Source organism: Coffea eugenioides, chromosome 8 (genome assembly GCF_003713205.1).
Source record: "Coffea eugenioides isolate CCC68of chromosome 8, Ceug_1.0, whole genome shotgun sequence".
NCBI lineage: Eukaryota > Viridiplantae > Streptophyta > Magnoliopsida > Gentianales > Rubiaceae > Coffea > Coffea eugenioides.
This window is the reverse complement of record NC_040042.1, coordinates 45,489,139-45,515,173: the sequence shown is the minus strand read 5'-3', so window position 1 is coordinate 45,515,173 and position 26,035 is coordinate 45,489,139. Positions and strand designations below refer to the sequence as shown.

The window sequence follows — 26,035 nt, the reverse complement described above, 5'->3', positions numbered from 1 at the left end:
CTTGCTTAGCACAAAGTAAAAAATTAAAGAAAAAAAAAAGGATTTACAGTAGTGCTTGGCTTAATTTCACCAAGTTGTTTGATAATCCAATTCAGCACTTAAATTCAGTAATTTCATTTAAGGAATTGCTGTCCTTCCCCTATCTGTCTTCTTCGATGTGGTAAGCAAAATGAATCTGCTACACACTTGTTTCTGGAGTGTCAATTATCAGTTAGAATTTGGAGAGCTTCCCGGCTATGTTTTGACTTTGAAGCTGGTACACCAGTTTCCTTAGCTGTATGGGCTGGCTGCAAGGATGGATCAAAGATGCTCCTGACGACAATGACATTATGTTGTCTATCTATATTTTGTGGAATATATGGCTAGCACGAAATAAATTCATGTGGGAGGGCAGAGATTTTAACTTGGAAAAATTACTGAATGCAATTGATGCAATGTATCAAGTGAAGCTACCGTGGCAAGAGGAAAACAACTATCAATGTTCTCTAGAACCGCATCATCAGAGAAGCAAGTCATTACTTGGGAGCTATCATTCCATGAAGGGGATGCAATTTATCAACCTACCCAAGTGAAAGCCTTTATAGATGGTTCCTTCGCTCAACATCCTGAAAACATGCAAAGACCTCAAACTCTAGAAAAGTTCAAGCATTGACACCTTTGCAAACTGAGGCGCTGGCCTGCTTACATACTCTCAGATATCTTTCTAACTATTATTCCCTGCAATTCTGTTGATATTAAAACTCCTCTGGTTATTGTAATATATTGAGGATCCGGCCCAAGTGGTGCGGGCTATTGTGGAAGACATCTTATGTTTATATGTAGTTGTTTGTCTTTTGTTCGAATAGTCAGGGTTTGTAGGAAGACAATAGCTAAAGCTCATGCTTTAGCCAGTGTAATCAGAGGCAAGTTTTCTTTTCTTCTCATAATTGCTCTGTTTGGATATAGGAGTTTTTCAAAAATTAGTTTTTCAAATACTGTAAAAATTTTTAAAAAGTACTTTAAAATGTAACCTAAAAAGTAGTCTAAATTTTTTTTAATATTTAAAAAAATCCCAAAATATATTTTAAAAACTCTACTACTCTTAAATATTTCAAAATATTTTCTAAAAATATCTCAAAATATACTTTAAAAACTCTGCTACAGTAAAATTTTTCAAAAATACTGACAGGTGCCGAACTTGTGTAATAATAATAATGAAACCTAACTACTACCAAAAGTAATCAATAATCAATTCTAAGTACTGAAACAGGGACTCTAAGTGTGCAATAGATTACTTGATTCACCCTATTCTCGAAGAGTTTGCTTAATCGATATACCAGAATTAATTATCTGACTAAATTCACTAACTAGTAGACAGTGACAAGCAGGGTCGTCCTCTCAGGGATTGGAGAAAAATTTGTTTCCTTTTGAGTCAAGATAAATGGGAGATTTTAGAATTAAATGCTAATGAACTAAATAAATCAAATGCGAAAAATAATTAATTGACAGAAATACTTAGGGAAATTCTAACCAAGAGTACACTTCAGAAATGATTCATGCACTGATCATCGATTATATAAAATTTCAGCATTCATTAATAGATTGGTTATAGATGTCATACACGCAATAAACAACCAGTTTTTCCTTACTTTTTCGATAGTCAAGGTACGACCGTTGACTATTTCTCTAACTTGGAAACAATTCTAGGTACGATCGTAGAATTTAATTTCTAGATTGCATTAAGGTTTAGAAAAGTCCAACCCTAACTAACAAACACGCTACGAGGGTTTGTTTAAATTAGATCGTATGTTCTCCTGATATAATCCCAATTATGCCAGTTGTTACCGGGACAGAGGTAATCGAATAATTATGGATCCAACTACCCCTAATTAGCAAAATAACCTATGCGAATAATTAAATATTGCACACTATTCAATCATACACAAAAACTATAACAATTAAAAGTAGAAAACATATAAATACCAATAAATAGATAAAACAATTAAAATAATTTAGATCTCACAGTATTTGCCGAACCAAATCTTCAGTTGTTCCCTTGACTAGAATTAGAGAGTTAGTTTTCCATTAATGGAGAACCAGCCATGCGTAGAAAATTAGAAAAAATTGCTAAATTGGCTCTCTCAATTTCGATCAACCAGCGAAAGAAAAACAAGACAAATTGTTGCTGTCTATTGTTCTTAACCACAAGCATACGAGAGAGAGTTTTAAGGTTCTCTACTTCAATTCGGTCAAAACTAGGAAAAAAGAATTCACAAGTCCACAATTGCTGCTACTCTCTGTTAGTTTCTTCCTAATGGTTTTCCAAAGCCAAAAACAAAAGTCAAAAGCAAGCCTTAGGAATGTATAATTCTCCTTTTTCGTTGGTAGCCACCCGAAAATAAAGGAATTGATTTCCTTTTCATCGGTCAGGCCCCACCAGAGAGGGAAACGTATCCCTCCTAGTTTTTCTCCTCTCTAATTGGTATTCGAATACCAAACTTCCTAAATAATAGAAGTCTTATTACAAATTACTTCCTTCAGCTCTGGAGTGGTCTCACCGATCTCCAATTTTATAGCCAGTCACTTTACTCCCTTTTTGAAGTTCCCCATGTGCGACGAATTACGAGAATCTGGCTTTTTGGATTGAGGTTAGGCATGGACACATCTAATTGTCAAAAAGTCCTCTGAAATTTGATTTTTCAGCACTTTTTAGCATTATTTCCTGCAATTAACACAGACCAACAAACTTGAGTAGAATCCATCTGATGAGGTGTTAATTGTCGGTTATTTTATTATTAATTTTTCCCTTGATCCTGTCAAATATTGTTTTAATTGTTAATATCTACTTATATTTGGTATCTGAATTTCATTTCAGGAAATGGAGCAGAAAACTACAAAAATGAGGGACTTTCTGAGCAAATTACTTCACACGTGGGAGTCTTTTGCAAAGCTCCGGCAATGTGGCCCACAAGGGGGGACCAAAGCTGATTTCCTTTTAACGGATTAGGAGTTGAAGTCTTTGAGGGGCAAGAGGAAACGTAAAGTAGAGAAGAACTCGACAGAGCTATTTTTGGGACTTGGATTCTCAATTTCGGCGGGGACCACGGACTAGGAAGCATTAGTCATCTTTCGTTTGGCTTTTAAGAGGAAAAGAAACGTACAGAGGCATCGAATCATTAGTTATTAGAATAGTTTTAGATAGCTTTAGGGTCTGTTTGATAACATAAAAAAGTGCTGAATCTGAATTTTTTCAGATATTCAGATGTTTTGAGTGTTTCATAAATGAAAATCTATTTGCTGAACTTGTTAAGCAGTGCTGAACCTGTGTGTATTTTTTTTAGCACAAGAATCCTAACTGAATGCTTAATTCTGATAAGAATCAATAGAATTACTTCAACTACCTTATCTTATCTACCAAATCTACCATTATTTGTTAGGCTCCGTTTGATAAAACTGAATCTGAATTCTGAATTCTGAATACTGAAACAATTAATTTGCTGAATATTAAATACTGAAAAGAGATATATGAATATCTGAATCTTAATGCTGAACATATTTATACTGTTTGATAAACATTTATAACTTAATGTTTAATAAGCTAGATTGTACAATTTTGCACTTCTATCTTTTAATCCAAAAAGGAAATAGAACATATGATTTAATTAGCTTAAAATTGTTAGGTATGAAAATGACAATATTTATTTTTAAATCAAAGTAATATAAAAGAAGAAATATATTATGGAAAAGTCCAAATATCGGTGCAAATATATTTTTAAATCAGAATTTGATAAGAAAAGTCCAAATATAAGCAAAAGGAAGCTGCAATAAACAAGTTTTAAATTCATACCAATTATATAGAAATTTAATTACTTCAATGGAAAAATGTTGATACTGCCTGGGAAATAATGAATTTGAGATCGGTGAGTACGGTAGCAATAAAAAAAATTGGGAGGAAAAAAATGACAAAATTATGAAAGAGTAGAAAGATGGAAAAAGATAAGGAGTAGACAGATGTGAGTAGCATGCAAAAATTGTAAAAAAGTCATTAAATAAGGAGAAAATAGAAGTAGAAAGCCATTAGACAGAGAATGTCAGGTTGTTTAATTAGATAAGAATTTTGGATAGAGAATATTAGATTGTTTAATTAGATAAGAATTTTGAGTGTAATTAACTAACAAGGGTAGATTTGATAGATAAGATAAAGTAGTTGAAGTAAATCTCTTGATTCTTATCAAATTAAGCATTCAGTTACGATTCTTGTGCTGAAAAAAATACATACAAATTCAGCACTACTTAATAAGTTCAGCAGAAAAATTTTTATTTATCAAACACCCAAAACATCTGAATGTCTGAATGAATTCAGTTTCAGCACTTTTTTATGTTATCAAACAGATACTTAATTATGTTCAAAATTCTTATCTGATTAAATAACATAATATTCTCTATCTAACGATTTTTAGTTTCTCTTTTATCTTTTTTTAATGACTTTTACATCTTCTCCATACTTCTCATATAATATATTTCATGTTTTATATTAATTTGATTTAAAAATAAATATTGTCATTTTCATACCTAACAATTTTAAACTAATTAAATCATAGATTCTATTTCTTTTTTGAATGAAAGAATATAAGGGCAAAATTGTCAAATTAAACTTATTAAGCATTCGGTTATAAATATTTATCAAACAGTATAAATAGGTTTAGCATTAAAATTCAGACATTCATATATTTTTTTCAGTGCTTAAAATTTAGCAAATTAATTGTTTCAGTATTCAGATTTCAGAATTCGAATTCAGTTTTATCAAACGGAACCTTAGTTTTAGTTCTCTTTTTTTTCTTTCCCTTTTGTCAGGCGCGTGCCTTGTGTTCGACAAAATTCTCCAACGGGAAGAATATCTTTTATTCCTTGCTTTCTAGTAAAAGATGCAATGCCCTTGCAATCAATTAATTTGCGTAGAGATTTATTTATGCAGCGTGATTAAGCCTTTCATCTAGTCAAGGATTAACTCGACGGTGCAGTTCCGAAAATCTGTAAGATCTAATTCGTTTTCACGCGTTTCTCAATTTATTAATATTTGCACGTTGTCTGCTTGAATTTTCATGGGATTATTTTATTAATTGGATGTCAAGGGTCCGATGTTCAATGTGATTTATTAATCTCCTGCCAAGTTAGTCAATTAAATCCGTAATTGTTTGATTGATTAATATTAGTGGCAACTGGCGTGTTTACACACTAGGGGAGCGTGCAATCTAATTTAAATAACCCTCGTAGCATGTTATTGATTGGGGCTAAGTTTTTCTAGATATTAATGCAATTGAAAAATTAATTCCTATAGTCGTGCATAGGGGTATTTTCTAGTTAGGGGTAATCAATGGTCGTACCTTGATTATCAATAAATTAAGAAAAAATTGGTCGTTAGAGTTCATCGGCGACTATAACTAACCTATTAATAAATTAAGTGAACCTCTCCTGCATCAATGATCGGATAAATGGACTGTGTCTGAGTAGTTGTATTCTTGGTTGGAACTTATCTATTCTTGAATTAATTCCTGTCTACATTCGTGTTAATTAATTATTCGTTTTATTTGAATTGCTTAATTATTTGTAACTTTATTCTGAAAAACCCCCCTTTTACCAAGTGGAATTTCAAAGAGACAAATATCCCCAATTCCTGAGGAGACGACCTTGCTTGCCACTGTCTATTATTTAGTAATTTTTGTCAATTAATTAATTCTGATATATCGGATTAAGCAAACTTTTCGGGAATAGGGTGAATCAAGTAACCCATTGCACACCTAGAATCCCTACTCCAGTACTTAGGATTAATTATTGACTGTTTTTAGTGGTAATTAGATTCTATTTTTATTATTGCACAGGCTCGACACCTGTCACCATCTAATAGAGCGACATTTAGTTCCAACAACTGTGAAATAGCAGTGAAATAACCCATCAAAACGCACCCTATCAAACACCCTAAAAAACAGATAATCCAACTTTTTTAAAATGGAATTCGGATAAAATGGAACCCAACTTTTTCCCAGCTGGCAAACTGATAGAAATGCCTATTCCATTCGGTTTGACAACTGTTTCAATAAATTAAAGAGTGAATGGCCCAAAATGTCACTAAACTATTAAAAATGGCACCCTTTGGTCACCAAACTTTTTTTGCGGCCCAAAAGGTCACTAAACTCACAAAAACACGCCAGCGGAGTCATTTTACCGATTTTCAGCGGTTTCTCATCCGGTTCCAAGGGTCTTGAGTTGAATGAAAATTCTGATATGGGCAAAAATGTCCAAAAGATTATTGGGACAGGTGAACTCATAGATTGTTTCGTTCCCAAAAGTTGACCAATTGATCATTTCCCTAGCTATCGCCTTCAAATTTGTAAGCCCAAATATTAAATCCTAAAAAATGTCAATTAATACTCACACTAACAAATCTAAATCCATCCTTCATCTCCGCCACCGCCCCATCTTACATCTTTCCTTCATTATTTTCCTCCTATTCGTGGTTCCTAAATCTGTCGCACCAATCCCCGAAGCGACGTCACTAAAGCTTCGACTCGCGGGAGCATCCGAGATTGCACTGATGTCAGGTCAAGATCCGAGTGCTCGTTGAACGCCAAATGTAGGTGGTGCCGCAGTAGAAAGCTAGCACTCGAAAGAAAAGCCACTTCCTTCGTGAGAAGGATTTCTAGCCCCGGGTAAAGGAAGCTTGACTTGTTGGGAGATCATCCACCAAGACTGGATGTCGCAGCAAAGGAATCATATTCAATTGCAATCGGCCTTTTCACTTTCTTCCCTTCTGCAATGTAAAGAGTAGTCAACAGGCGGTTGGCTAAGAGTCTTACTCTGAAGAAGCGAAGGAGACCAGCCCTTGAACCTAACCCTTGGAAGATAAGCTCAGACTCTGCCCAAGGCTTTAGATTGTTGGTTTATAGATAGCACCAGTCAAGAATCGAATTCTAGGTAGCGCACTGAATGAAGTCAAGGCTATTTCGTCTTTCTAGTCAAGCTCCGGCGAAAGGGAAGACAGAGGAATTCGATCGAAAGTGAAAGGCATTTCGTCAAGAAATTAAATGCGTAAAGGACAGATGCAGCTCAGTCGAAGGAGATGAGATGAAATCGACTCAATAGTTAACGGAAAGGAAGGTAATGAATGGGCTAGGAAGCCACTGATTATGAAGGGAATGATAAGGCTGCTTTAGGCCATCGACACCATCGATGACTTCTGCTTCTCCAAATCTGATGTCTTGCGGTTGCCCTCCCAAGTCTTCGCTTGCGATTGAATTTCTTCCTTTTTCTGGGGAAAAAATTATTCCCTTTGTCCAGCTTTTTTTCGCTTTGAGATGGAATTTTTCTGCTCCCTGTTGAACATTTTTCTCTATTCTCTGCTTTTTTTCTTCAATTCCTCAGACTGAACGAAGATTTGTGTGAGATGAAAAAAAAGGAATCAATGAACTAATTAGGCTGTAAATCTTGTTATTTCCTATTTTGATTTGCTCTAGAGGTGGTCGCAGTCACTACTTTTACTGCTGGAGATGAAGTCAATCTATGGGTGGAGGTTGGTCAACTTCGGGAACGAAAAATTTTGGGCTTCACTTGTTCCAATAACCTTTCGGACATTTTTGCCCCTTTATTATATTCCTCCACTACACATTGTCCATGCCACCGGATGAGAAACCGCTGAAAATCGGTTAAAGGACTCCGCTGGCGTGTTTTTGTGAGTTTAGTGACCTTTTGGGTCACAAAAAAAGTTTGATGACCAAAGGGTGCCATTTTTAATAGTTTAGTGACCTTTTGGGCCATTCACTCTAAATTAAACTAAAGTCAGATAGGAGTACTATTTGGCTCCACTTCCCGCCAACCGGACCCAATAACCCTAGCCACCCCGTTCTCCTTTTTTTTCCGAAACGGAAGAAACTCACACGCACACCCCGTTCTCGTTTCACCCACCTAAAACCCTCCTAAAACCCTGCTCCTTCTTCTCCGGCCAAACCGACAATCCTTCTCCCAAATGGATTCTCAGGACGTCAAATCCGACCTAGTCCTAATCCTAGACTATGGCTCCCAATATACGCACCTCATCACCCGAAGAATCCGCCAGCTCTCAGTCTACTCCCTCTGCTTAAACGGTACAGCCTCACTCGAATCCATCCGTAAAGAAAACCCGAAAGTGATTATCCTCTCTGGTGGTCCCCACAGCGTCCACGCGCCCCAAGCACCGTGTTTTCCATCTGGGTTCATCGAGTATGTTGAGTCGGAGAAGATTCCTGTTTTGGGTATTTGTTATGGGCTGCAGCTGCTCGTGCAGAGGCTTGGCGGGCAAGTGAGTATTGGAGAGAAGCAGGAGTATGGAAGGATGGAGATTGAGGTGCAGAAGGCTTGTGGGTTGTTTGGGAATAGAAAGGTTGGGGATAAACAGGTTGTTTGGATGAGTCATGGAGATGAGGCTGTGAATTTGCCTCAGGGGTTTGAGGTTGCGGCCAGGAGTCAACAGGGGGCGGTCGCTGCGGTGGAGGACAACAAGAGGAGGTTTTATGGGTTTCAATACCATCCTGAGGTAAAATTTGTGTATTTAGCTTGAATTAATTGGTATATGAGGTAAAATTTGGTTGATAACGTTGAACTGTGTAATTGTTTGTACATTTTTTAATCATGCAGCGCTAAAAGAATGTGCAATTACCGAGATTAATGATCATTGCATTTTGTATTTGTCCAATGTTACAATGATCATTGCGATGGAACGTTTGTTACATGGGTCTCACTTTGGAAAATAACCAATTTTAGACTTGTCTTCACAGCCTATCGGACTGGAACAATTAAAAAATTCTTGATTTGTTTTCCAGCACGAAATTGGAGTAAAAGGTACATATAAAGTCAATGTTTTATTTAAGTTTGATATATGGGTTATTGGGTCATGTTGATGATGGTGTTATAGCTATAGAGTAGCTGAGTTTTTAGGCTGCTCTTGTTTCTTTAAAGTTTATATGTATCAGCAACAATACTAATTAACTCCGTACCCATAGCAAAGTGAGAAATCAAAGCTCCAAATATAGTACATTTCATTTATATACTTTGAAATTTCCCATCTTGCAGCTCTGTTTGCAAAATCAACCTGCTTTTATTCCCTCATGCCATCTATAAGTACTAGTATCCAACATCTATTGTGTAGGACATTTGAGACAAATGCTATGACATGTTCGAAGGATTTTTAACTGGACACAATTTTCTTAAAGCATCATGTCTTCTTAGGTGTAAGTCCGTAACTGAGCATGTGGCATCTTGTCATTGATCACTGTGGAGACTAAAAAAATAAATGAATTGCATTTTTCATTTTGCGTGCTGCCTTGCAAATAAAAAACCGGGTGATTGATATATACAGGTAAATATGTCATGTTGGAACCATGTTCTTGATATGCCCCAGTGTTATAGAATGACTAAATAGTTACCAGATTACTCGTTTAGAAAGACACCAATCAGACAAAGTGGGTGGCTAGCACTGTACAATCCTACTGTCTGTATGAAAAATGAAATAGAAAAGGATTATTTTGATTGTGTTTCTTTACGTCATGATTTACATATACTTTATCTAAGTGATAGAGTCATGTGACCTGTATGGCCATAAGCAAAAAGTTTGTTACTAGATATTTTACAAGTTTTTCAATATGGGGCAGGTCACTCATACGCATGAAGGGATGGAAACATTACAACACTTCCTTTTTGATGTTTGTGGTGTTAGTGCTGAGTGGAAGATGGAAGATGTCCTTGAGCAAGAAATAAAAGCCATTCAGGAAAAGGTCAGACTTGAAGATCATGTCATTTGTGCATTATCTGGGGGTGTCGATTCTACTGTTGCTGCTACTCTTGTTCATAAAGCAATTGGAGACAGGCTCCACTGTGTCTTTGTTGATAATGGTTTATTGAGGTTCGTATGCCAATACTTTCGACTATTATGGTTCATTAGCATAAGTGCTTCATTATTATAGTAGACTCTAATGTTAAATTTTGGAGCAATCCTTAATGCATTTAGAAGATGGTTAGTATTGTCATGGTGTTGTTATACTTTAGATGTCGCTAGGAGATACCCAAGCTACCTTATCAACCTTTTCTTTGTTTTTTTCACTGCTTTTTCTTTTTCTTGTTCATGTTCTTGATTGGGATATCACATGAACGACAAAGTTTATAGGGGGAGCAAAAATGGATGTTGAGGGATTGTGTTGCCTTTTCCTTCTTTTCCTTTCTTTTCACTATTTACCCTCTTTTCTTTTTTCTTTTTCCTTTTTTATTTTAATTTCTCTTATTCATGTTATGGAGATTATCCGAGTGAGCTTCAGCTTATATTAGAGATAATTAAGAAGTGACTCCTGGAAAAACTTGTGGAAGATTAAAGTATTATTATTGTCTTAGAAGCTTGGAAAGAAATAGCTATTACACAAAACACCCTTCGAATATCTTTTTGTTTCAAAGAGAATAATCAAAGCAGACGCCAGGTGCATCTGTTAGCAGCCTAAAAGAAGTCAAAACAGCTTTTAGCTTAAGGAAAGGTTAGGATCTGCTGACTTTGTAAAGGCTAATGGTTCTATAGAATTTTGATATAGAAGTTGAAAATTTCTCAATGCTTTTCTGGTGTTGATTTGAAGGATTTGGCCTACTATTAGAAAATCATAAGAAAGACTGCACAAAAATATCAATTTTGATGTAACTGGTACTACTCACAAAAATATCAATTTTGATGTAACTGGTACTACTAAAGATATCTTCTCAACATCATGGATAATAATGTACTAGAAATGACTTTGCAATGTAGTATTTGACACTGTTAGGGATTTATTCATGTCTTTGGATTCTGATTCACCTCTTTTGTTTGTTCTAGGTATAAGGAGAGAGAACGGGTGATGGAAACTTTTGAAAGGGACCTTCATTTACCTGTTACTTGTGTTGATGCCACAGAGCAGTTCCTTAGCCAGCTTAAAGGGGTGGTTGATCCTGAAATGAAGAGAAAAATAATTGGAAAGGAGTTTATCAACATTTTTGATGCATTTGCTCATGATCTGGAGCAGAAATTCGGAAAGAGACCTGCTTACTTGGTCCAAGGAACATTGTATCCTGATGTGATTGAATCTTGTCCGCCACCTGGAACTCAAAGCACCCATTCCCACACAATCAAGAGTCATCATAATGTTGGAGGGCTGCCAAAGAACATGAAGCTAAAGCTCATTGAACCACTTAAACTTTTATTCAAGGATGAGGTTCTCCATTCTATATCTCCATCCCGAAAACATTTTTATGATGTTTCTTCTGCTGCAATAAATGATAAACTGATATTTTAACTTGCTAATGCTTGAATTCATTTGCAGGTTCGTGCATTGGGAAGTATTTTAAATGTCCCAGAGGCCTTTTTGAAGCGACACCCCTTCCCTGGGCCTGGTCTTGCAGTGAGGGTTCTGGGTGACGTCACTCAAGGAAATGCGCTGGATATTCTTCGCCAGGTTTTGGACCATTTGTTCATTCAGTACAGGTCAGCTGTCTTGGTGTTACATTCTATGCCTGTTCCTTACAAATACGTCTTGTAGGTTGATGAGATTTTCATTCAGTCAATCAAAGATGCTGGGATCTATGATAAAATATGGCAAGCTTTTGCTGTTTTCTTGCCCATAAGGTCAGTTGGAGTTCAAGGAGATCAAAGAACACATTCTCATGTTGTTGCATTGAGAGCTGTCACAAGTCAAGATGGGATGACTGCTGACTGGTATTTATGCGCTTTGCAATTCTTTGATTACCTCTATCGTTGTAAGCAATTGAGAAATGATTCTTCTTTGCATCTTTTGAACTGCATGTCTTGACAATCATACAGAACATATGCATTCATCTATTAGTTTCTCCATTGCAACAATGTTTAAAGTATTTATTCATCTGTCTTATCCTTTTCACAAAAAAAGGTTTGAACTTCAAGTTGTAGAACTGAAATGGTTGCTTGATTGAATGCATAAACATGTAGCAGTAGGAAGGATTGGCATCCCTTCAAACTAAGCAGATTGTTGGACTAGTTAAACTTATGTGAATGAGGATTTTGAATTGTTATAACAGCTCATTATCATTTCTTATACTTGTCCTTACTTTTGCCAGTAGTGGTATGATATTTACTTTTAGGTTCAGTTTCAAGGATATGTGGTTACTTATGCCAACTGGTTTTCTTCTGTCTCTGTGTGTGTGTGTACTGTGGTTTATCTGCCTATTTTCAGACATAAATACTCTCTCTTTTTGTTCTTTGTTTTCTTCTTTTCTTTTTTCCCTTCGGAATCCTATATCTAAATGGTTGGGATGTTTAGGTACAATTTTGAACACAATTTCCTCGATGATGTTGCAAGAAAGATATGCAATAGTGTACGTGGGATAAATCGAGTTGTTCAAGATATTACTTCGAAGCCTCCATCAACAATTGAATGGGAATAATATCATGTGATATGCAGCGTGGTTGATAAAGTTTGGAAAAATCTTGTGGCTTTACATTACTAAGAAAAGGAGAAGTTCTTAAATCCCTCAAGCGTTGGATCTTCTGAGGTTCTGGGAATGGTCTCAAGTTCTGTAAAATAGCCTCTGCCTTCTCTACCATGTGCCTGAAAGACAAAATATAGCTATTAAAAGTAACTAATTCTTGTAGTCAAAGATGCTGATAAGTGATTCATGAAATTTTTTTTATGAAGAAATATTTACTATTTTTCACGTTGTTTGCTATCGAATCTGCTGCAATCATATCGATATACAGTGTAGGGAAAAGAACGTATCTGTCCTATTTCTCCTCCTTGGTAGTAAGAGTTTCTGGTAAAAACAGATATATTCCGGAGACAAGCAACTTTAGTGATTGAATTCGTCTTGAGTGATCATTGTCGTTTCGTTTGAAGTACATTGAATTAGAACGAGTGAGTTAAATGTTCATTGCAGGGTGTTCTATTAATTTTTTAGAATGCTTTTATAGCTGGACATTCCACTGGATGTGAAGGCTGCTTTCTTCTGCTTTGTGGCTGAACTCTGACCCCTCTGCCCTTCTTTACAGTAACAAATGCCCCTCTGATTGGTTGCTCGCAGAGACAGAGTAGCATTGGCCTCAGCTCCACATTTATTTTTCTTGGTCCAGTGATTAGGTTTTGGCGGATGCCACGAATTCTTTTTCCTCTGCAGCACGTTGCAGAAATAGAAAGAAAATAACGTAAGAGGAAATCATATAAAACTTCCAGAGAATTTTTATACGATAATAAACAACTTCAAGAGAGAAGTTCTTGAGATCATAAGCAACTTGAATAACATCAAGCTTGCTAACCGATTTCGTGAGATAAGTTGTACCAAATTCTACAAGCAAGTTGTCTGCTACAAGCCTAAACCAAAAGACTTGGGTCCTGAGATCAAATTTTTTTTGCGCGTCTTTCTTGGTCATTTTCTAAACCAGTTGGAATTCTTCCTTTTCTTTAACAGGGAAGAAGAGCTATGCTCCTGGTATTGCTTAGCAAAATCATAGATTACAAAAGCGTACCTAAAATTGAGGATTTGATTCATTAACAGTGGAATTGATTGGATAAATTGTCATTCAGATGATAAATTGATCGGATCTGCATGAGAAAAGAAAAAGAAGAGACAATCCTAAACTTAGCATCATTGTCAGCGCAAAGTTAAAGTCAGAGAATCTCAGTCACTTGAACATCTTTTATCGTGACTTGATTGGTAGGGACCAAGTTCTGATGCTAAGTTAGATGGGTGATTCATGTACCCTTTGAGGTTGCATTATGAAATCCCGGTGCCCTGAAGCTTGACAGTTGTAAATTGTAAAGAGCATTTCTATCTTCCCCTTTTTCGACTTGTACTATTTGGTTAATATTCTTGAACAGTCCTCTCCCATACTAAACTCTCTTCATAAATTCCTTACAATACTAGTTCAGCTGCGTCAGTCAAAGTTATCCTGTTAGAGCGTCTTGTGCTTAGGGATCTCATAATGAACCCTGTGGATTTTTCATTTTTGTGCTCTGCTGTAAACAAAAGTCTGCAGGTATATATAGGTATGTCCCACTTCAAAGGATTATTGTGATATTCTGGATATAAAGAAGAACGCTTTCCATTTATTAGACTGCCCTCCTCTGGGCAAATGCCTCTTTAACCATCTGGCCCTTTTTTTAACTGTCAGAATCCCTGAAAATATTGGAAGATTACAGCATGTTGTACATACACTTGAGTCACTAACTAAAGCTACCATCATGAACTGAAACTCGTCTTGCAACATGGTCATCTTCAGTCTTCAGTACTTTCGGAGGACTCTCTGAAGTGCTCGTCTGATCATACCAGGTGTTGCAACTTTTGATCCCTTGAACTGAAATTCATTCCGTGAAAGCTGTTAGATAAATACAGTTCGTAATAGTGCTACTTGAAAATGCAACTTTCTCTACAAGATGGTAACTAGCTGAATTGGAGGTTCATTAATAGTAAATCAAGAAATAGGAATCAAACCTTAGCTCTAATTTTAACAGTGAGAGTTCCATCAGTGTTGGAAGATTGAACGGTGTGAGAATCTAGATTGAGCTTGCTTACTGCCTCCATAATTTCACAAAAGACAGACTCTGTCCAAGGACACTCAAGTTCAATCAAGGCATTCCTGTTGATCACTGTCACAGTTAGATCATCACTTGAGCACTCTGTCAAGGTACAGTAATTGGTTTCAGCTTCAATTTCTTCAAGATTACTTGCCTTCCTCTTGCTGATTACGGGCTTCCTGCTCTTGCCAACTTTATTCATGATATAATTACCAGAGGTCCTCTCTGTTGCTTCTTGCTGCAGCCTCTTTGTTCTTGCCTCTAGCTCTATCGCCTCTTTGACGGATTCAAGCTCCTCTACTCTTCTTTCAAGCTCTTTCAGATAGTCAATTGCACCATCCAGTATTGAAACTTTATCAAGCTGGAATATGAGAAGCAATTGAGCTTCTATTAGTGCATTACGCGTTTCGATAATTACCAAAAAAAAAAAGAAGAAAAATTGATATTTAAGTACCTTGCCATTGGATGGGACCAATGATCCAAGCATCATAAATCTTTCGTTTAATTTTTCTCTCCTTTTCCTTTCAGCCAAGACGTGATTGTTATCAATTTCATCAGCCTCTGGTCTCCAAATGCTCTCTCTTTTGCCATAGCCTTTACTGGACTTGAGTTTCCAGTCACCGTGCATCCTAGGAACTTCGAACACTACACTCTTTAGAACTCTTTGTGACATCGCCCCTTGTTTCTGGACAAACTGTGGTCTCTCTATCTTCCAGCTTACAAAGCTTGATTCTTGATTGCTATTTGTGAAATATGGTCCCAAAATTAGCTGGTGCGAGCTTTTCAATAGAGCAGAAAGAACACCTTGATAGTGAGCATCATCACTGCGAAAGTTAAAGTGATCCAGTTTCTTTAGATTGCATTCTTGCAGGTCATGCTTAAAATCATGGTTTACTGTTTCTTCATTAGAAAGTGGAACCCCTTTTTCACCATTTGCATATGTTTGAGGTGTGCAGTCTCCGGAATTCATAGAGTCATGGATACAATTGCTAATTTCATCATCCATGAATCGCCAGCTTTGTACATGACAAGCCTCATCACTGGTGCCTTCCATCATATGTGAATTCTGTGCCTGCTGATCAGCGTCCTCAAAACCAGTTGTACTGTTACTGGGAGAACAAATCTTTACATCTTCGCATTCAACCAGCGGCTCAAAATTAGCTTCAATCATGTCATCATCAAGACCGCAGACAACAATGTCTTTGGCATTTGTATTTGGGACATATTGAGGAATTTTGGAAATGACGGGGTAAGGATTATCCAGGAAGGCAGATTTTATGTGTCGAATGAGATTTCTGTCCTCTACAACCTTCAAATATCGTACAGCAGCAAAACAAATATGTCCATCATCAAAAGATAAGATTTCATTCAGATAATTAAAGTGGAGAGCAAGTCCAAGAATAAGGCTTACTGGTTCTGTTACTCCTAGCTCCACTACACCTCCTAGATGTGGAAAGCAAACAACAGTCTAAATGTAATCAAGAAAAGTGGGGAATCAAGCTCCAGTTAGTGCCATCATTTGGGTCAAAAAATCATCGAGTACGACATTGATTTAAAATTTTCCCTGCATTTAGCGTTTTTAAAAGGCAGAATTTCGTACAAATTTCTGAATGACCTCAACAGGTGGGCACAAATATAAAAGGTGATAGCGTGGCATATTACCTGAATAGATGCGCTCTGATGAAGGCAGCAAAAGTCCAATGATTCAGGTCAGAAACGAAACCCAAAAAAAAAAAGATGTTAATCTTCTGGGAATGATGAATGATCCAATAAAATTCAGCAACCAGATGCCCTTCACTTGCCTTGGCAAGCAGAGACCGAGGGAACACTTTGCTGTCTGCCTGGTGAGCATTGCATAGCCACGTAATCTGATTCTTTGCTAGCGTACGTCCTGGCAATCTGGTAGTGGATTTCAAAGCAAAAACACTCATTCAATAAAATGTTAATCGATTTAGATTTTAGCCATTCCAACCCATTCTTGACATTGCCAAGAAATTAATTTTAAACCCATGTTCAAATGGCAAATTAAAGTAAGCAAAAGGTTCAACTTCGAAGTTTGGTTGCATTATTATTGCTCCCCAGTCTCCAAAGGCGTCGTTGCTCTCTGTGGACGCAATGGTGACTAAAATTAGCCACTGGCCAAACCGGAGGGTGAAAATGGTTAGTATTATCGACCCGACCGCATGCACGTTGCCATTGCAGGTAAAGGACCATCGGTCGGTGCCCACTTGGATCATGGACACATGTGAATCAGGTCCTTATAACTAGAGGAAGCAATATGTACTTTTTGTCCAATTTTTTCAGTGAATTTAGATGGGTACACGTAAAGCATTTATGAAGGAGACCCGTCATACCGTACTTGTACCATCATCAAGATTGCTTGGACGCCCATCATATGTCGAAAGCGGCCAAATGCTTTCATCACATTATTAACCAACTACCTCTAAGGTAATTGGCTAGCAGGCTTAAAGTTCTATATGAATGCAGGGTAAGGAATCAAATTTTCTGATTTGCATTCGCTGACGACGGGTGGTGCAGAGGTACCCGTCTGATCCAGTTTCCTCCGAATTTTTTAGTGACCCATTTGGGTTCACTCCTTTCTTATAGTGTAAAGTAGTAGTAGGTGTACCTGTTTGGTCCAGTTCTCTCCGGATTTTTCATTTGGGCTCACCCCTTCCCCTTAGTATAGAGTAGAAGTAGGTGTAGGTATAGAATAGAAATTATCGTATCCATAAAAAAAAAAGATATCACATTATTTGTAAGAAATTATTTACTTATATCGTAAACACGTTTTTCAATTAATTTTTTTATTTTACATACATCACATCATAAAAAATATTCTAATAAATACTCTAAATAATATTTCAAATAATCTTATATCTAAATACACTCAATATGTCACAATTTTGAAATTGCATGAACAAACTTTGCGTGGTCTCCTTTCAAAAACAAAAAACTTTGCGTGTTCTTGATGGGTAATCTAATTCATGGACTCATAACCATGTTGAATGATTTTGTTTTCGTTAGAGTCACTCATGTGTGAAGAGCACTGATAATAATAGAGTGTTTCAGCTCACATTATTTATGTCCAAGTTGTCAAGCCTCTTGAGGGAAGTAGAGTCTGCCAAAGAAATATCTTATGCTATAAAGGCAGACTTGACATGAATGAATGGCAGACTTGACAGAGGGGTCAGAAATATTTTTCGGAAGATATTTTCTGGAAAAAGATACTCCTTTATTGATGAACTAATCTAATGAATCTCAATTTCTGCAATACCCGCAATTGGTATTTTTGAAGAACTTCTCGTTGTTTCATGAGACTTCCCAATTGAAGATAATTTTCTTTTGCCGTGGGGATGGTGCTGGGACTGGCAAAGAGGAAGTGGTGGCAATGGTGGTGATGGGGGGAGTTTTTTGCAGCTGTGGTGACAAAAGAACGTGGATGGTAGGCAGCTTTGCTAGTGCTAGGCATGACGAAGCAAAACGTATGTTAGGATGCAAGATGCAAGGTGCTGCTGCTGTGGGTTGGACATTCGAGATCTAAGGTCTAGGAGCCCAAACTAGTCAACCAAACACCGGAAAACGAATGGGAAAGCATTCATTTTCCAGGGAAAATATCTTACACCCAATCAATCAATCAAACAGACCCTAAATGAAAATAACATCCAAAAAAGGGCAAAAGGATGAAAAGGAATTTACCCTTGGCCGGTGATGAACACGAAAGACATGCAAACCAAGAAATACCACTCGGTATCTGTGAGGTCTTCTGGAGACAAAGCAACTGAAGGCCTTTTAGCTTGAGGGCTGGTCTCGGCTGCCGAGAGGGACTCATACAGCTCTCTCAGTTGCTCACTCCTCTGCAATTCCAGCTGATCAGCACTAGGCTCCGCTGCTTGAATCGTTTTCCTTGTCTTTATATCTCCATTGTAGTATCCATCAATCCATTCTAGCACCCTACACAGTTAGTTCCAGTAGCATCAGATTACCTTATGCACTCATGAAAAATCTTCCTTAAGAGCTATAGTGCTGATAATTACTGATATTTGTTAAAGTTAGAAATCAAAAAGAAACAAGTAAGATTGAAAGTCAGCATAATATCGCATATTTCTGGGTTTGTTTGGAAACGGTAAGCTTGGAGTATTCCACTGTTAGAATTTTGGTTAAAATGGTCAGCGAAGGTAATTTAGAAAAAAAAAAAAAAGTTTCTTATGTACTAAAATTAATTGTTCTTACAACCTCAGAAGATTCCCCAGAATATGTACTCATGTGACGCCATTCATTTGTCTATTCCATATTCCTGGAATCTCATACTACATAGTAGTTTCTGCAGTAACCCTTTAGACTAACAATATTGAAAAAGGAAAAAGATACACAGAAGGGCGGGGGAAGAAAAAGACCTTCTGAGAGAAAAATGGTGATGGAGGATAAAGGCAACAAAAATTTGCTGCAAAAATTCTGCGGAAGATTTTCAAAAAAACAAACAATTGAATAAAACAAAGGACGTCAGCAAAGCAGAAGCGGAATACTATTGAATACCCTGGTTGTCTACAGGAAATGGACCAGAAAATTGCATAGCTCCATTGAATACTTTTAACAGCAAGAGCGAGCTGCTTCCTCAGACTCTCAGCCGGTTGATTTTGGAGTCGTCCTGTTGCCATTATCCTGTAGCACACTGCACACCCTTTCCTTCTTAAGCTGATAAGGCTAAACTTTGACTTCCGGCGCAATCCTACTTCCCAGCTTAGTATAACTCAAATTTGTACCCTACAAAAAGAAAAAAAAAACTGAAATTTGTATGGCTGCAAGAAGACTTTAAACAGAACCAACTACTGGCTAGTGCCTCAAACTTTTGTGATTAATCCACGAAGGCTTTGCTCGTAGGGAACTAAAGCGCATGCAAAACAATGTGTTTTCTGCATGACCCTCAACTTCAAGACCTGGATTTTCCTTGATTCACACTCCAGAACGATAAGACCGGGATATGGGGGATTTTTTCAAGTGAACTCTCCCAGAAAAGTCCGAGAAAACTCTCACAAATACATGCATGTGCACGTGTTCGTCATGGTAAGTTTGGACAAGGTTTTTCATGGAGTAGAAAACTCACATCCATCAGGACCATCACTGAAGAGATAAGGATTTCGAGTTAACGGTTGATAGAGTAAGAGGACAAGAGCTGAAATTACGGGCCAGACTGGAGAAGCCCACTATACATCACTTTTTTTTTTTTGTTTGCTTGGATTACAAAAAGAAATTGATAGGGAAGAAAAGGGCAGACATTATTAAAGATCTCAGCACCTTTGGTGCAGGAACTGAAACATTTGGGACCTACAGGAGAGGTGAAGAAACCATCAACTTAAGTGGTTACGGTCCTTATGGAAGTGAAAGTGAAACCATGCAAAAATAATTGCTCAGAAACAAAAATACAAAAAATAATAGGCTAAACTTATTGTATTTGTAGCTAGTTTTTACAATTTACAGAAAAACAAAATAAAGAGTCCGACAAAAATCTTGGGTACTCGGACACAGATATGGTAAATGTGGAAACAAACAAGAAATAGTAAATTATCAGACAGGAAGTTTTATTAGAAAAATGTGGAGTGCAATGCCATTATGATCTTCCTCTTAAAAAATATTTCCAAACTAATGCAATTTCAAAATTTATTCCCTTGTTAATATATTTGTTACCATGCATGTGGACTTTAACTATGGAAAACTAATCATGCTTAAACCTTGGCTTTGATAATGATCATAGTTTAGTGTGAAATATAAAAGTTTCATTTTAAAGGAAAAGAGAAATGACCCATCGCAGAGAATCTAAGTCATAATTAGCATTAGAATTAACACCAAGGTTAGTTAATAGTCGTCTGGAAGAGTTATCATTATGCATTCTACCAATAAAAAAAAAATCATGAATTAACACAATAGATCTCTAAAGATTTTCTGTTTATTTGTATGGCAATTTATCATACACATGGCAAGAAAATTTTTTGGTTGCTATGACGATTTAATAAATTTTCAAATATATTAAGAATTTCCTCAAGGTAAACAATGAACAATATATAGAGGAGAAGTAGCAAAATTTGAGCTATTGGAAAAAAAATGAAGCATTCGTCTAATGTGAATTTTAATTAAAATCTTAAGAATAGTTATCGACAAATTCCCTGGTTATGGTTTGGCAGATGTTCTGGTTCAAAAAAAATGATTGCGGGAGGCGGCCTGGCGGTGGCCTATAATTGGCTGCTGCTGCCGGCGAGTGATGAAATCAATGAATATAATTATTGTTAAAAAACAATCTACAATTATTGTACGTCAAAGAAAGGGTGTTTGATTTCGTATTGAGTGGAGGACATGACACTTACACAGTCTACTACTGAATTAGTAATTTGTTTCTTCTGATCTTGTGCATGTGTACGTGGACATGAGGTAGCCCTATTTTTTTTCTTTAGAGTACCGTTCGACTTCGAAATTCAACTTGTTACATGCTTTTTTTCTTCTAATCTAATTAGTTTATCAGTTGACTTTGATTTGCACATCAAATTATGTCAGTACGGCATGGGAAGTCACTTGAGCTTGTGAATAAATAGTCCTTTTATTTGTAGTTCGAAGGGAAATGTTGCAAGAAGAAGGGGAAAAAAATCGATTTTGAGAATCAAATAAGATGCATAAATAGCTCTCTGACTTGAGGAGTTCATGATTGCCAATATTTATGTAGGAATGATGAACTAATAAAAAATTGTGGAATATCTTAATCGTACTCAAAATTATAAAATATTTACGATCGATGTAGCTAAGCTATATCTACATATATATTTTAAGCTCTAAATTCCATACACAAGAATCTGTAACTTTTATATATATATATATATATATATAACATGAACGGTCAAAAACTTGGGCACAAATTAGACGTACCCTTAAATTATACGTAACTCCTCAATTCTTAATCTTCTAAATTTAATCACACTCACACTAATGGGAGTGTGTCTCAACTCTCAAGCATCAGTACCAATCTCACTATCGAATATGTTACATAATGATCACGATCTTGCTAATGCTAGCAGAGATTGCTCAAAATTTAGTCTTGCTTATCCAATGCTTAGTTGATCGAGAATTAAACACTCCTTAAATAGTTAAATCACATACATAAACAGTAGGTTTTCCCAATTTAGTCTTGTAGAGAATCTTAGAAGCTCGGCCAGGAAAAAATGAGTTTTTTTACCGCAACGGATCTTCTGTCTCACATTTTGTGCCACTCTCTGTCCGACTTTTTATTATATTGCTATTTCTCCTACATAAACATCATGTTTTAGTTCTTTTTTGTTTCCTTAAGATTCAATAACACACACACACACACACACTCTCTCTCTCTCTCTCTCTCTATATATATATATATAACTTTACACAAATTAATTTTACTTTTTGAAAACTAACTTGTTAATGAAGTTTTATGAAAATGAAAACGTACAAATGATTACTTTTTTATAGTTATTTATAATTGTTGGTGGTCAATAACGTTTTTGCATATTTCTAATAAAACTAGAAACAATAATAATATTTGTGAATATGTCGGAACTAAAAGTCGTAGGCATTCCCATTATTGATATATTTTCAAACAGAAAAGAGTTTAGAATTAAGGGGAGGAGACTGGAGAGGAGACTCGTTCTACTACCCTAAGGGCAGCTCCAATGGGGGTGTAATGGCTCCCCATTACACCCCTCCATGACACGGCTCCCCATTGGAGCCGTGTCATGGATATTACACGCATCACACAGGTGATGCGTGTAATCCATTGAATTTTCTTCCTATGCGTGTAATCTAGTATTCATTTTGTTATTATTTGTATTTTATTTGATTTAACTTATGTAATATTATGTTATGGAGTTCAACTAATTACATTCCGAATTATTAATTAAGTATGGATTATTATGATATCTTCGCATTTGAAGTATCAAATATTTGTTTAATTTCCTACATAATTATTTTTAAAAAAATAACAATATATTATTTTTGAAACATAGAAAAAGATATATTATTCAAACTTAAAAATTAATAATATCATTTTTAGAAAATAAAAAAATTCAAAATGTACAAAATTTAACGAAAGTTAGTACTTTATTTTTTAAAAATAACAAAATTAGTTTTAAAAATTACTTTATTTATTTATGGGATATGAGTTATGCATTATTAAAATAAATATTTGATTAATTGTGGACCCATGCTATTACACCTTGTGGAGTGTAATCCATTGTGAGTGAAAGTGTAATAAAAGAGGAGAAAGTGGAATGCTGACATGGCATGTGGATTACACTCCACAAAGTATAATAGCATCGTGGATGCTCTAATGTCAAACCATGTCACTGTGTCATGGGTCCAATTTTCGCGCACTGTGCACAATAGCTGACGGCGTGACACTGACACACATTAGGCGGATTGGTGTGTGTGTCCTTGAGCAGTTGGCAGCTTGATTGGTGACCATAAAAATCTTGTAAGTGCCCATGCACCATAAAAATCATGAGCGATTCCAGTTTCAATAACAGTGAAAAAATAATAATAGGGCAAGATTCTCACGTTTACTGCAGTTTGGTGGTATTTCACATCTAGCAATTCAATCCATTAACGCGAACAGTCCACCGTCTGTTCCCATGCAAACGTAAAATTTCAAGGGCTGGCCCTTGAATTTGGCGCAAGGGACAAATATTTCTGTCTTTCTTGCGGTGTGGGGAGATCTGAAATTTGTCCTGTGTCACTCTTTTACAAATGAATATTTTCCTTTATTGGCTTTAGCTTCGCCTGCTCTTATTATACCCAAAGGGTTAATTTGCACAATTGAAGCTGAACCCGTGAACAAATTGAGGCTCAAAAAAAAAAAATAAAAAAATCATGATGCATAACCAAATCAAGAAAAAATTGAACAAATTCTTGAACACCTTTGAAGACTACTAATTCAAAAGACTAGCTCTATAAGTGCATTTTATTAATCTTTCGTACACCACATGAGTGGCCCATATAGTTGCTAACAATCATAATTAATCTTGGCATTATTCTATAGAAACACATACCGAACACTCAATCTCATCCATTTGCCGACAAAATGCCTTGTGGAAAAGTTTCAGAATAGAAAATCTTATGAACATGCATGCAACTTGTAGTTTTAAAGCACCATTACTCCATGTGTTATTATCTCTCAGAATCCTGTTTGCGGTCATTTGCTGTAAATTAACAATCCTCATTGGTTTGGAGTTTGGACTAAACCCAGTGGAAAGTGGAAATCCATGACGAGAATACGTACCTTGAGAGGCTGCTGAAAAATAGTAGTCTCAAAGCTTCTTTTTCTTCTTTCTTCCATAACACGGAAATCTTTTTCCTTTGTCCTCATGGGATAGTCAGCGAGAGTTGGTAGTTGTTGACGAGTAGCTGAAGAAACACACACACACACACACACTAGTATTACTAGGAAACAAACAACAAAAAGAGAGGCCTAATAAATGTTGATCAACTGGCCCTCATTACCCAAATTACACCCCCACATGGACCACATCCAATAATATTTTCATCCTATGAACTTATTAGGCTTTTTGTTTTCTAAACTTTTTTTTTTTTTTTAGAAAAATTAGTACAGCGATTTGATAGATGTGAGATAAAAAATAATTAAAAATTATATCAAAAAAAACGTAATAACTTTTATTTAAAAAATTACAATTCAAATACACCCTTAATATCGTATCGTGTACTAAATTTCATTGCGGCTGGGGCACGTCATGTACTGGGATGCAGAAATTTAGACGGAAAAAGACACAAATACATATAATTCTTTGCTATTGTTTGTCTTGGCTCAAGTGTGAATGGCCGTTTATAAAAAGACACCTACGACTCATGTCATTTCCTGGAAGTAAGTGTTCGTTCACTTTTCTAGGCAGTGATTGTTGTGCAGTTGATGATTTTGTGATAATTACCTGGCGATGCAATAACATCAGCCTCATACAATCTAGAACGGCGTGGTGCCCATCTGTCGACACGAATTTTTTGGTTTGGTTCCAGGAAAATCTAAACCCTGGGAAAGGGTGGATTTGAAATTCAACCGATATAGGAACCGTGACATTAATGTTTTCTTGTCAACTGAGTTGGGTCTTGAAGATAATTGGAAGGCCTTATATTTGGTCTGACTGACGAGTGTTTACTGGACACTCGTTAAGAGTTAAATTTTCGTATTAAATGTTTAGGTAAGTAAAGTTAATTAAGGCAGACATATAAATGTAAGAGAAGATAATTTATAATCATGTTGCATTTTTCTAACGGACTTCTATTGGGTATTCACTAATACACCTTAATTTCATTTAAGCTACCATGTGTATACATATACTAACAATTATTGCTTTCGCTTGCATTTGTATATACTTTTTCTATTTAATCTTACCTACTTTCCTTTGTATTTATTATCTTCGCTTGCATTTATATACTTTTCCTATTTAATTTTACATTTTCAAAAATATGATACTTTAAATATATTTTAACGAGTGATCAGTGGGTATTTTTTTAGACAAATCCAATAATTATTAGCACGTGCATTCACGTGGTAGGTTGGGGTGACTTAGGCATCTTTTATAAAAATCTTTTCTAATATAGCAAAATATGATAATCAAACTTATGATATCATCATTCATCCACACGTGGTTGCGGGTTTGATTAACATTCTATGAATTATGAGTTCTGGTAACTTCTGATATTCAGCAATAATTCATGAGATCGGGCCCAAAAAAACCAGATGGTGTTGTGAATCTGATTCTTGACGGGTGCGCAATGATAAAATGGTTTGATTAAGAATTTCAACTCTCGTGGCATTTGCTTCCCTAGTGCAAACGTGTTTTCATTACAATAGATAACGTGCGGATCGGTGCTTTGGAATGTTCTTCCTTTTATGTTGGATGAAAGCAAGAAAGTGAGTGTCGGCCACACAATTACAGAATTTGTAAAATCAGTACAAAAAGAAAAAGAACAAAATCTCAATCCCAACAGAATCAGCAAAGCTGACTGAATACTGGCAAACATGCCTAGATGCGATTGTTTTCATCAAGAAAGTTTTACGCTACTTTTTTAAATTATTCAGCTGTATTACGATGAAGTACATGGAGTCGAGAATGCTTCAACTATAATTTGTGTCGAGCGTTATTCTTCCAAAGTAAACAGGTTTAGCGCATACTTTATAAGCTTCAACCGATATAAATTTTGCAAATTGGGTACAACGTACAAGATGGATATAGTCCTTTTCTGGTTAGAAAAGATGCGTTATCATCAAGGCTATCATTACTTTATGAGCAAATTATTTTGATGGTTACTAAAATATTGGAATCGTCGTCGAGTTTTGATCACATATAGCTATTAAAAGTCTGGTTTTAATCACTAAATTATCTAAAATTTAGATTTCAGACCATTTCGCCAAATTTAACAGTTAACCATGCCCCTTCATTTTGTCTCAT

General features: G+C 36.1%; 2 protein-coding genes across 6 annotated transcripts; one reads left to right on the top strand and one right to left on the bottom strand.

The window, feature by feature from the left end:
- Positions 1 to 7,864: 7,864 nt before the first annotated feature.
- On the top strand, positions 7,865 to 12,854 carry LOC113779135 (GMP synthase [glutamine-hydrolyzing]). Its single transcript, XM_027324594.1, has 6 exons — positions 7,865 to 8,545; positions 9,660 to 9,910; positions 10,859 to 11,234; positions 11,343 to 11,474; positions 11,559 to 11,734; positions 12,315 to 12,854. Exons 1-6 carry the CDS (start codon positions 8,000 to 8,002, stop codon positions 12,436 to 12,438), a joined length of 1,605 nt encoding a protein of 534 aa, XP_027180395.1. The 5' UTR covers positions 7,865 to 7,999; the 3' UTR covers positions 12,439 to 12,854.
- A 1,219-nt stretch (positions 12,855 to 14,073) lies between these two features.
- On the bottom strand, positions 14,074 to 19,774 carry LOC113779959 (transcription factor EGL1-like). Of its 5 annotated transcripts, none has more exons than XM_027325760.1 (9): positions 19,666 to 19,774; positions 19,098 to 19,325; positions 18,261 to 18,515; positions 16,364 to 16,460; positions 16,224 to 16,238; positions 15,973 to 16,029; positions 15,016 to 15,870; positions 14,479 to 14,922; positions 14,074 to 14,341 (listed from the first exon to the last, which is right to left on the bottom strand). In XM_027325760.1, the coding sequence occupies exons 2-9, from the start codon at positions 19,217 to 19,219 to the stop codon at positions 14,270 to 14,272; spliced, it is 1,917 nt and encodes a 638-aa protein (XP_027181561.1). In that variant the 5' UTR covers positions 19,220 to 19,325; positions 19,666 to 19,774; the 3' UTR covers positions 14,074 to 14,269. The 5 variants fall into 5 exon arrangements, with proteins under 5 accessions (XP_027181561.1, XP_027181562.1, XP_027181560.1 ...); XM_027325761.1 differs by lacking the exon at positions 19,666 to 19,774 and adding an exon at positions 19,409 to 19,647; XM_027325759.1 differs by lacking the exon at positions 19,666 to 19,774 and having other exon boundaries at positions 19,098 to 19,647.
- Between the last annotated feature and the right edge of the window lie 6,261 nt (positions 19,775 to 26,035).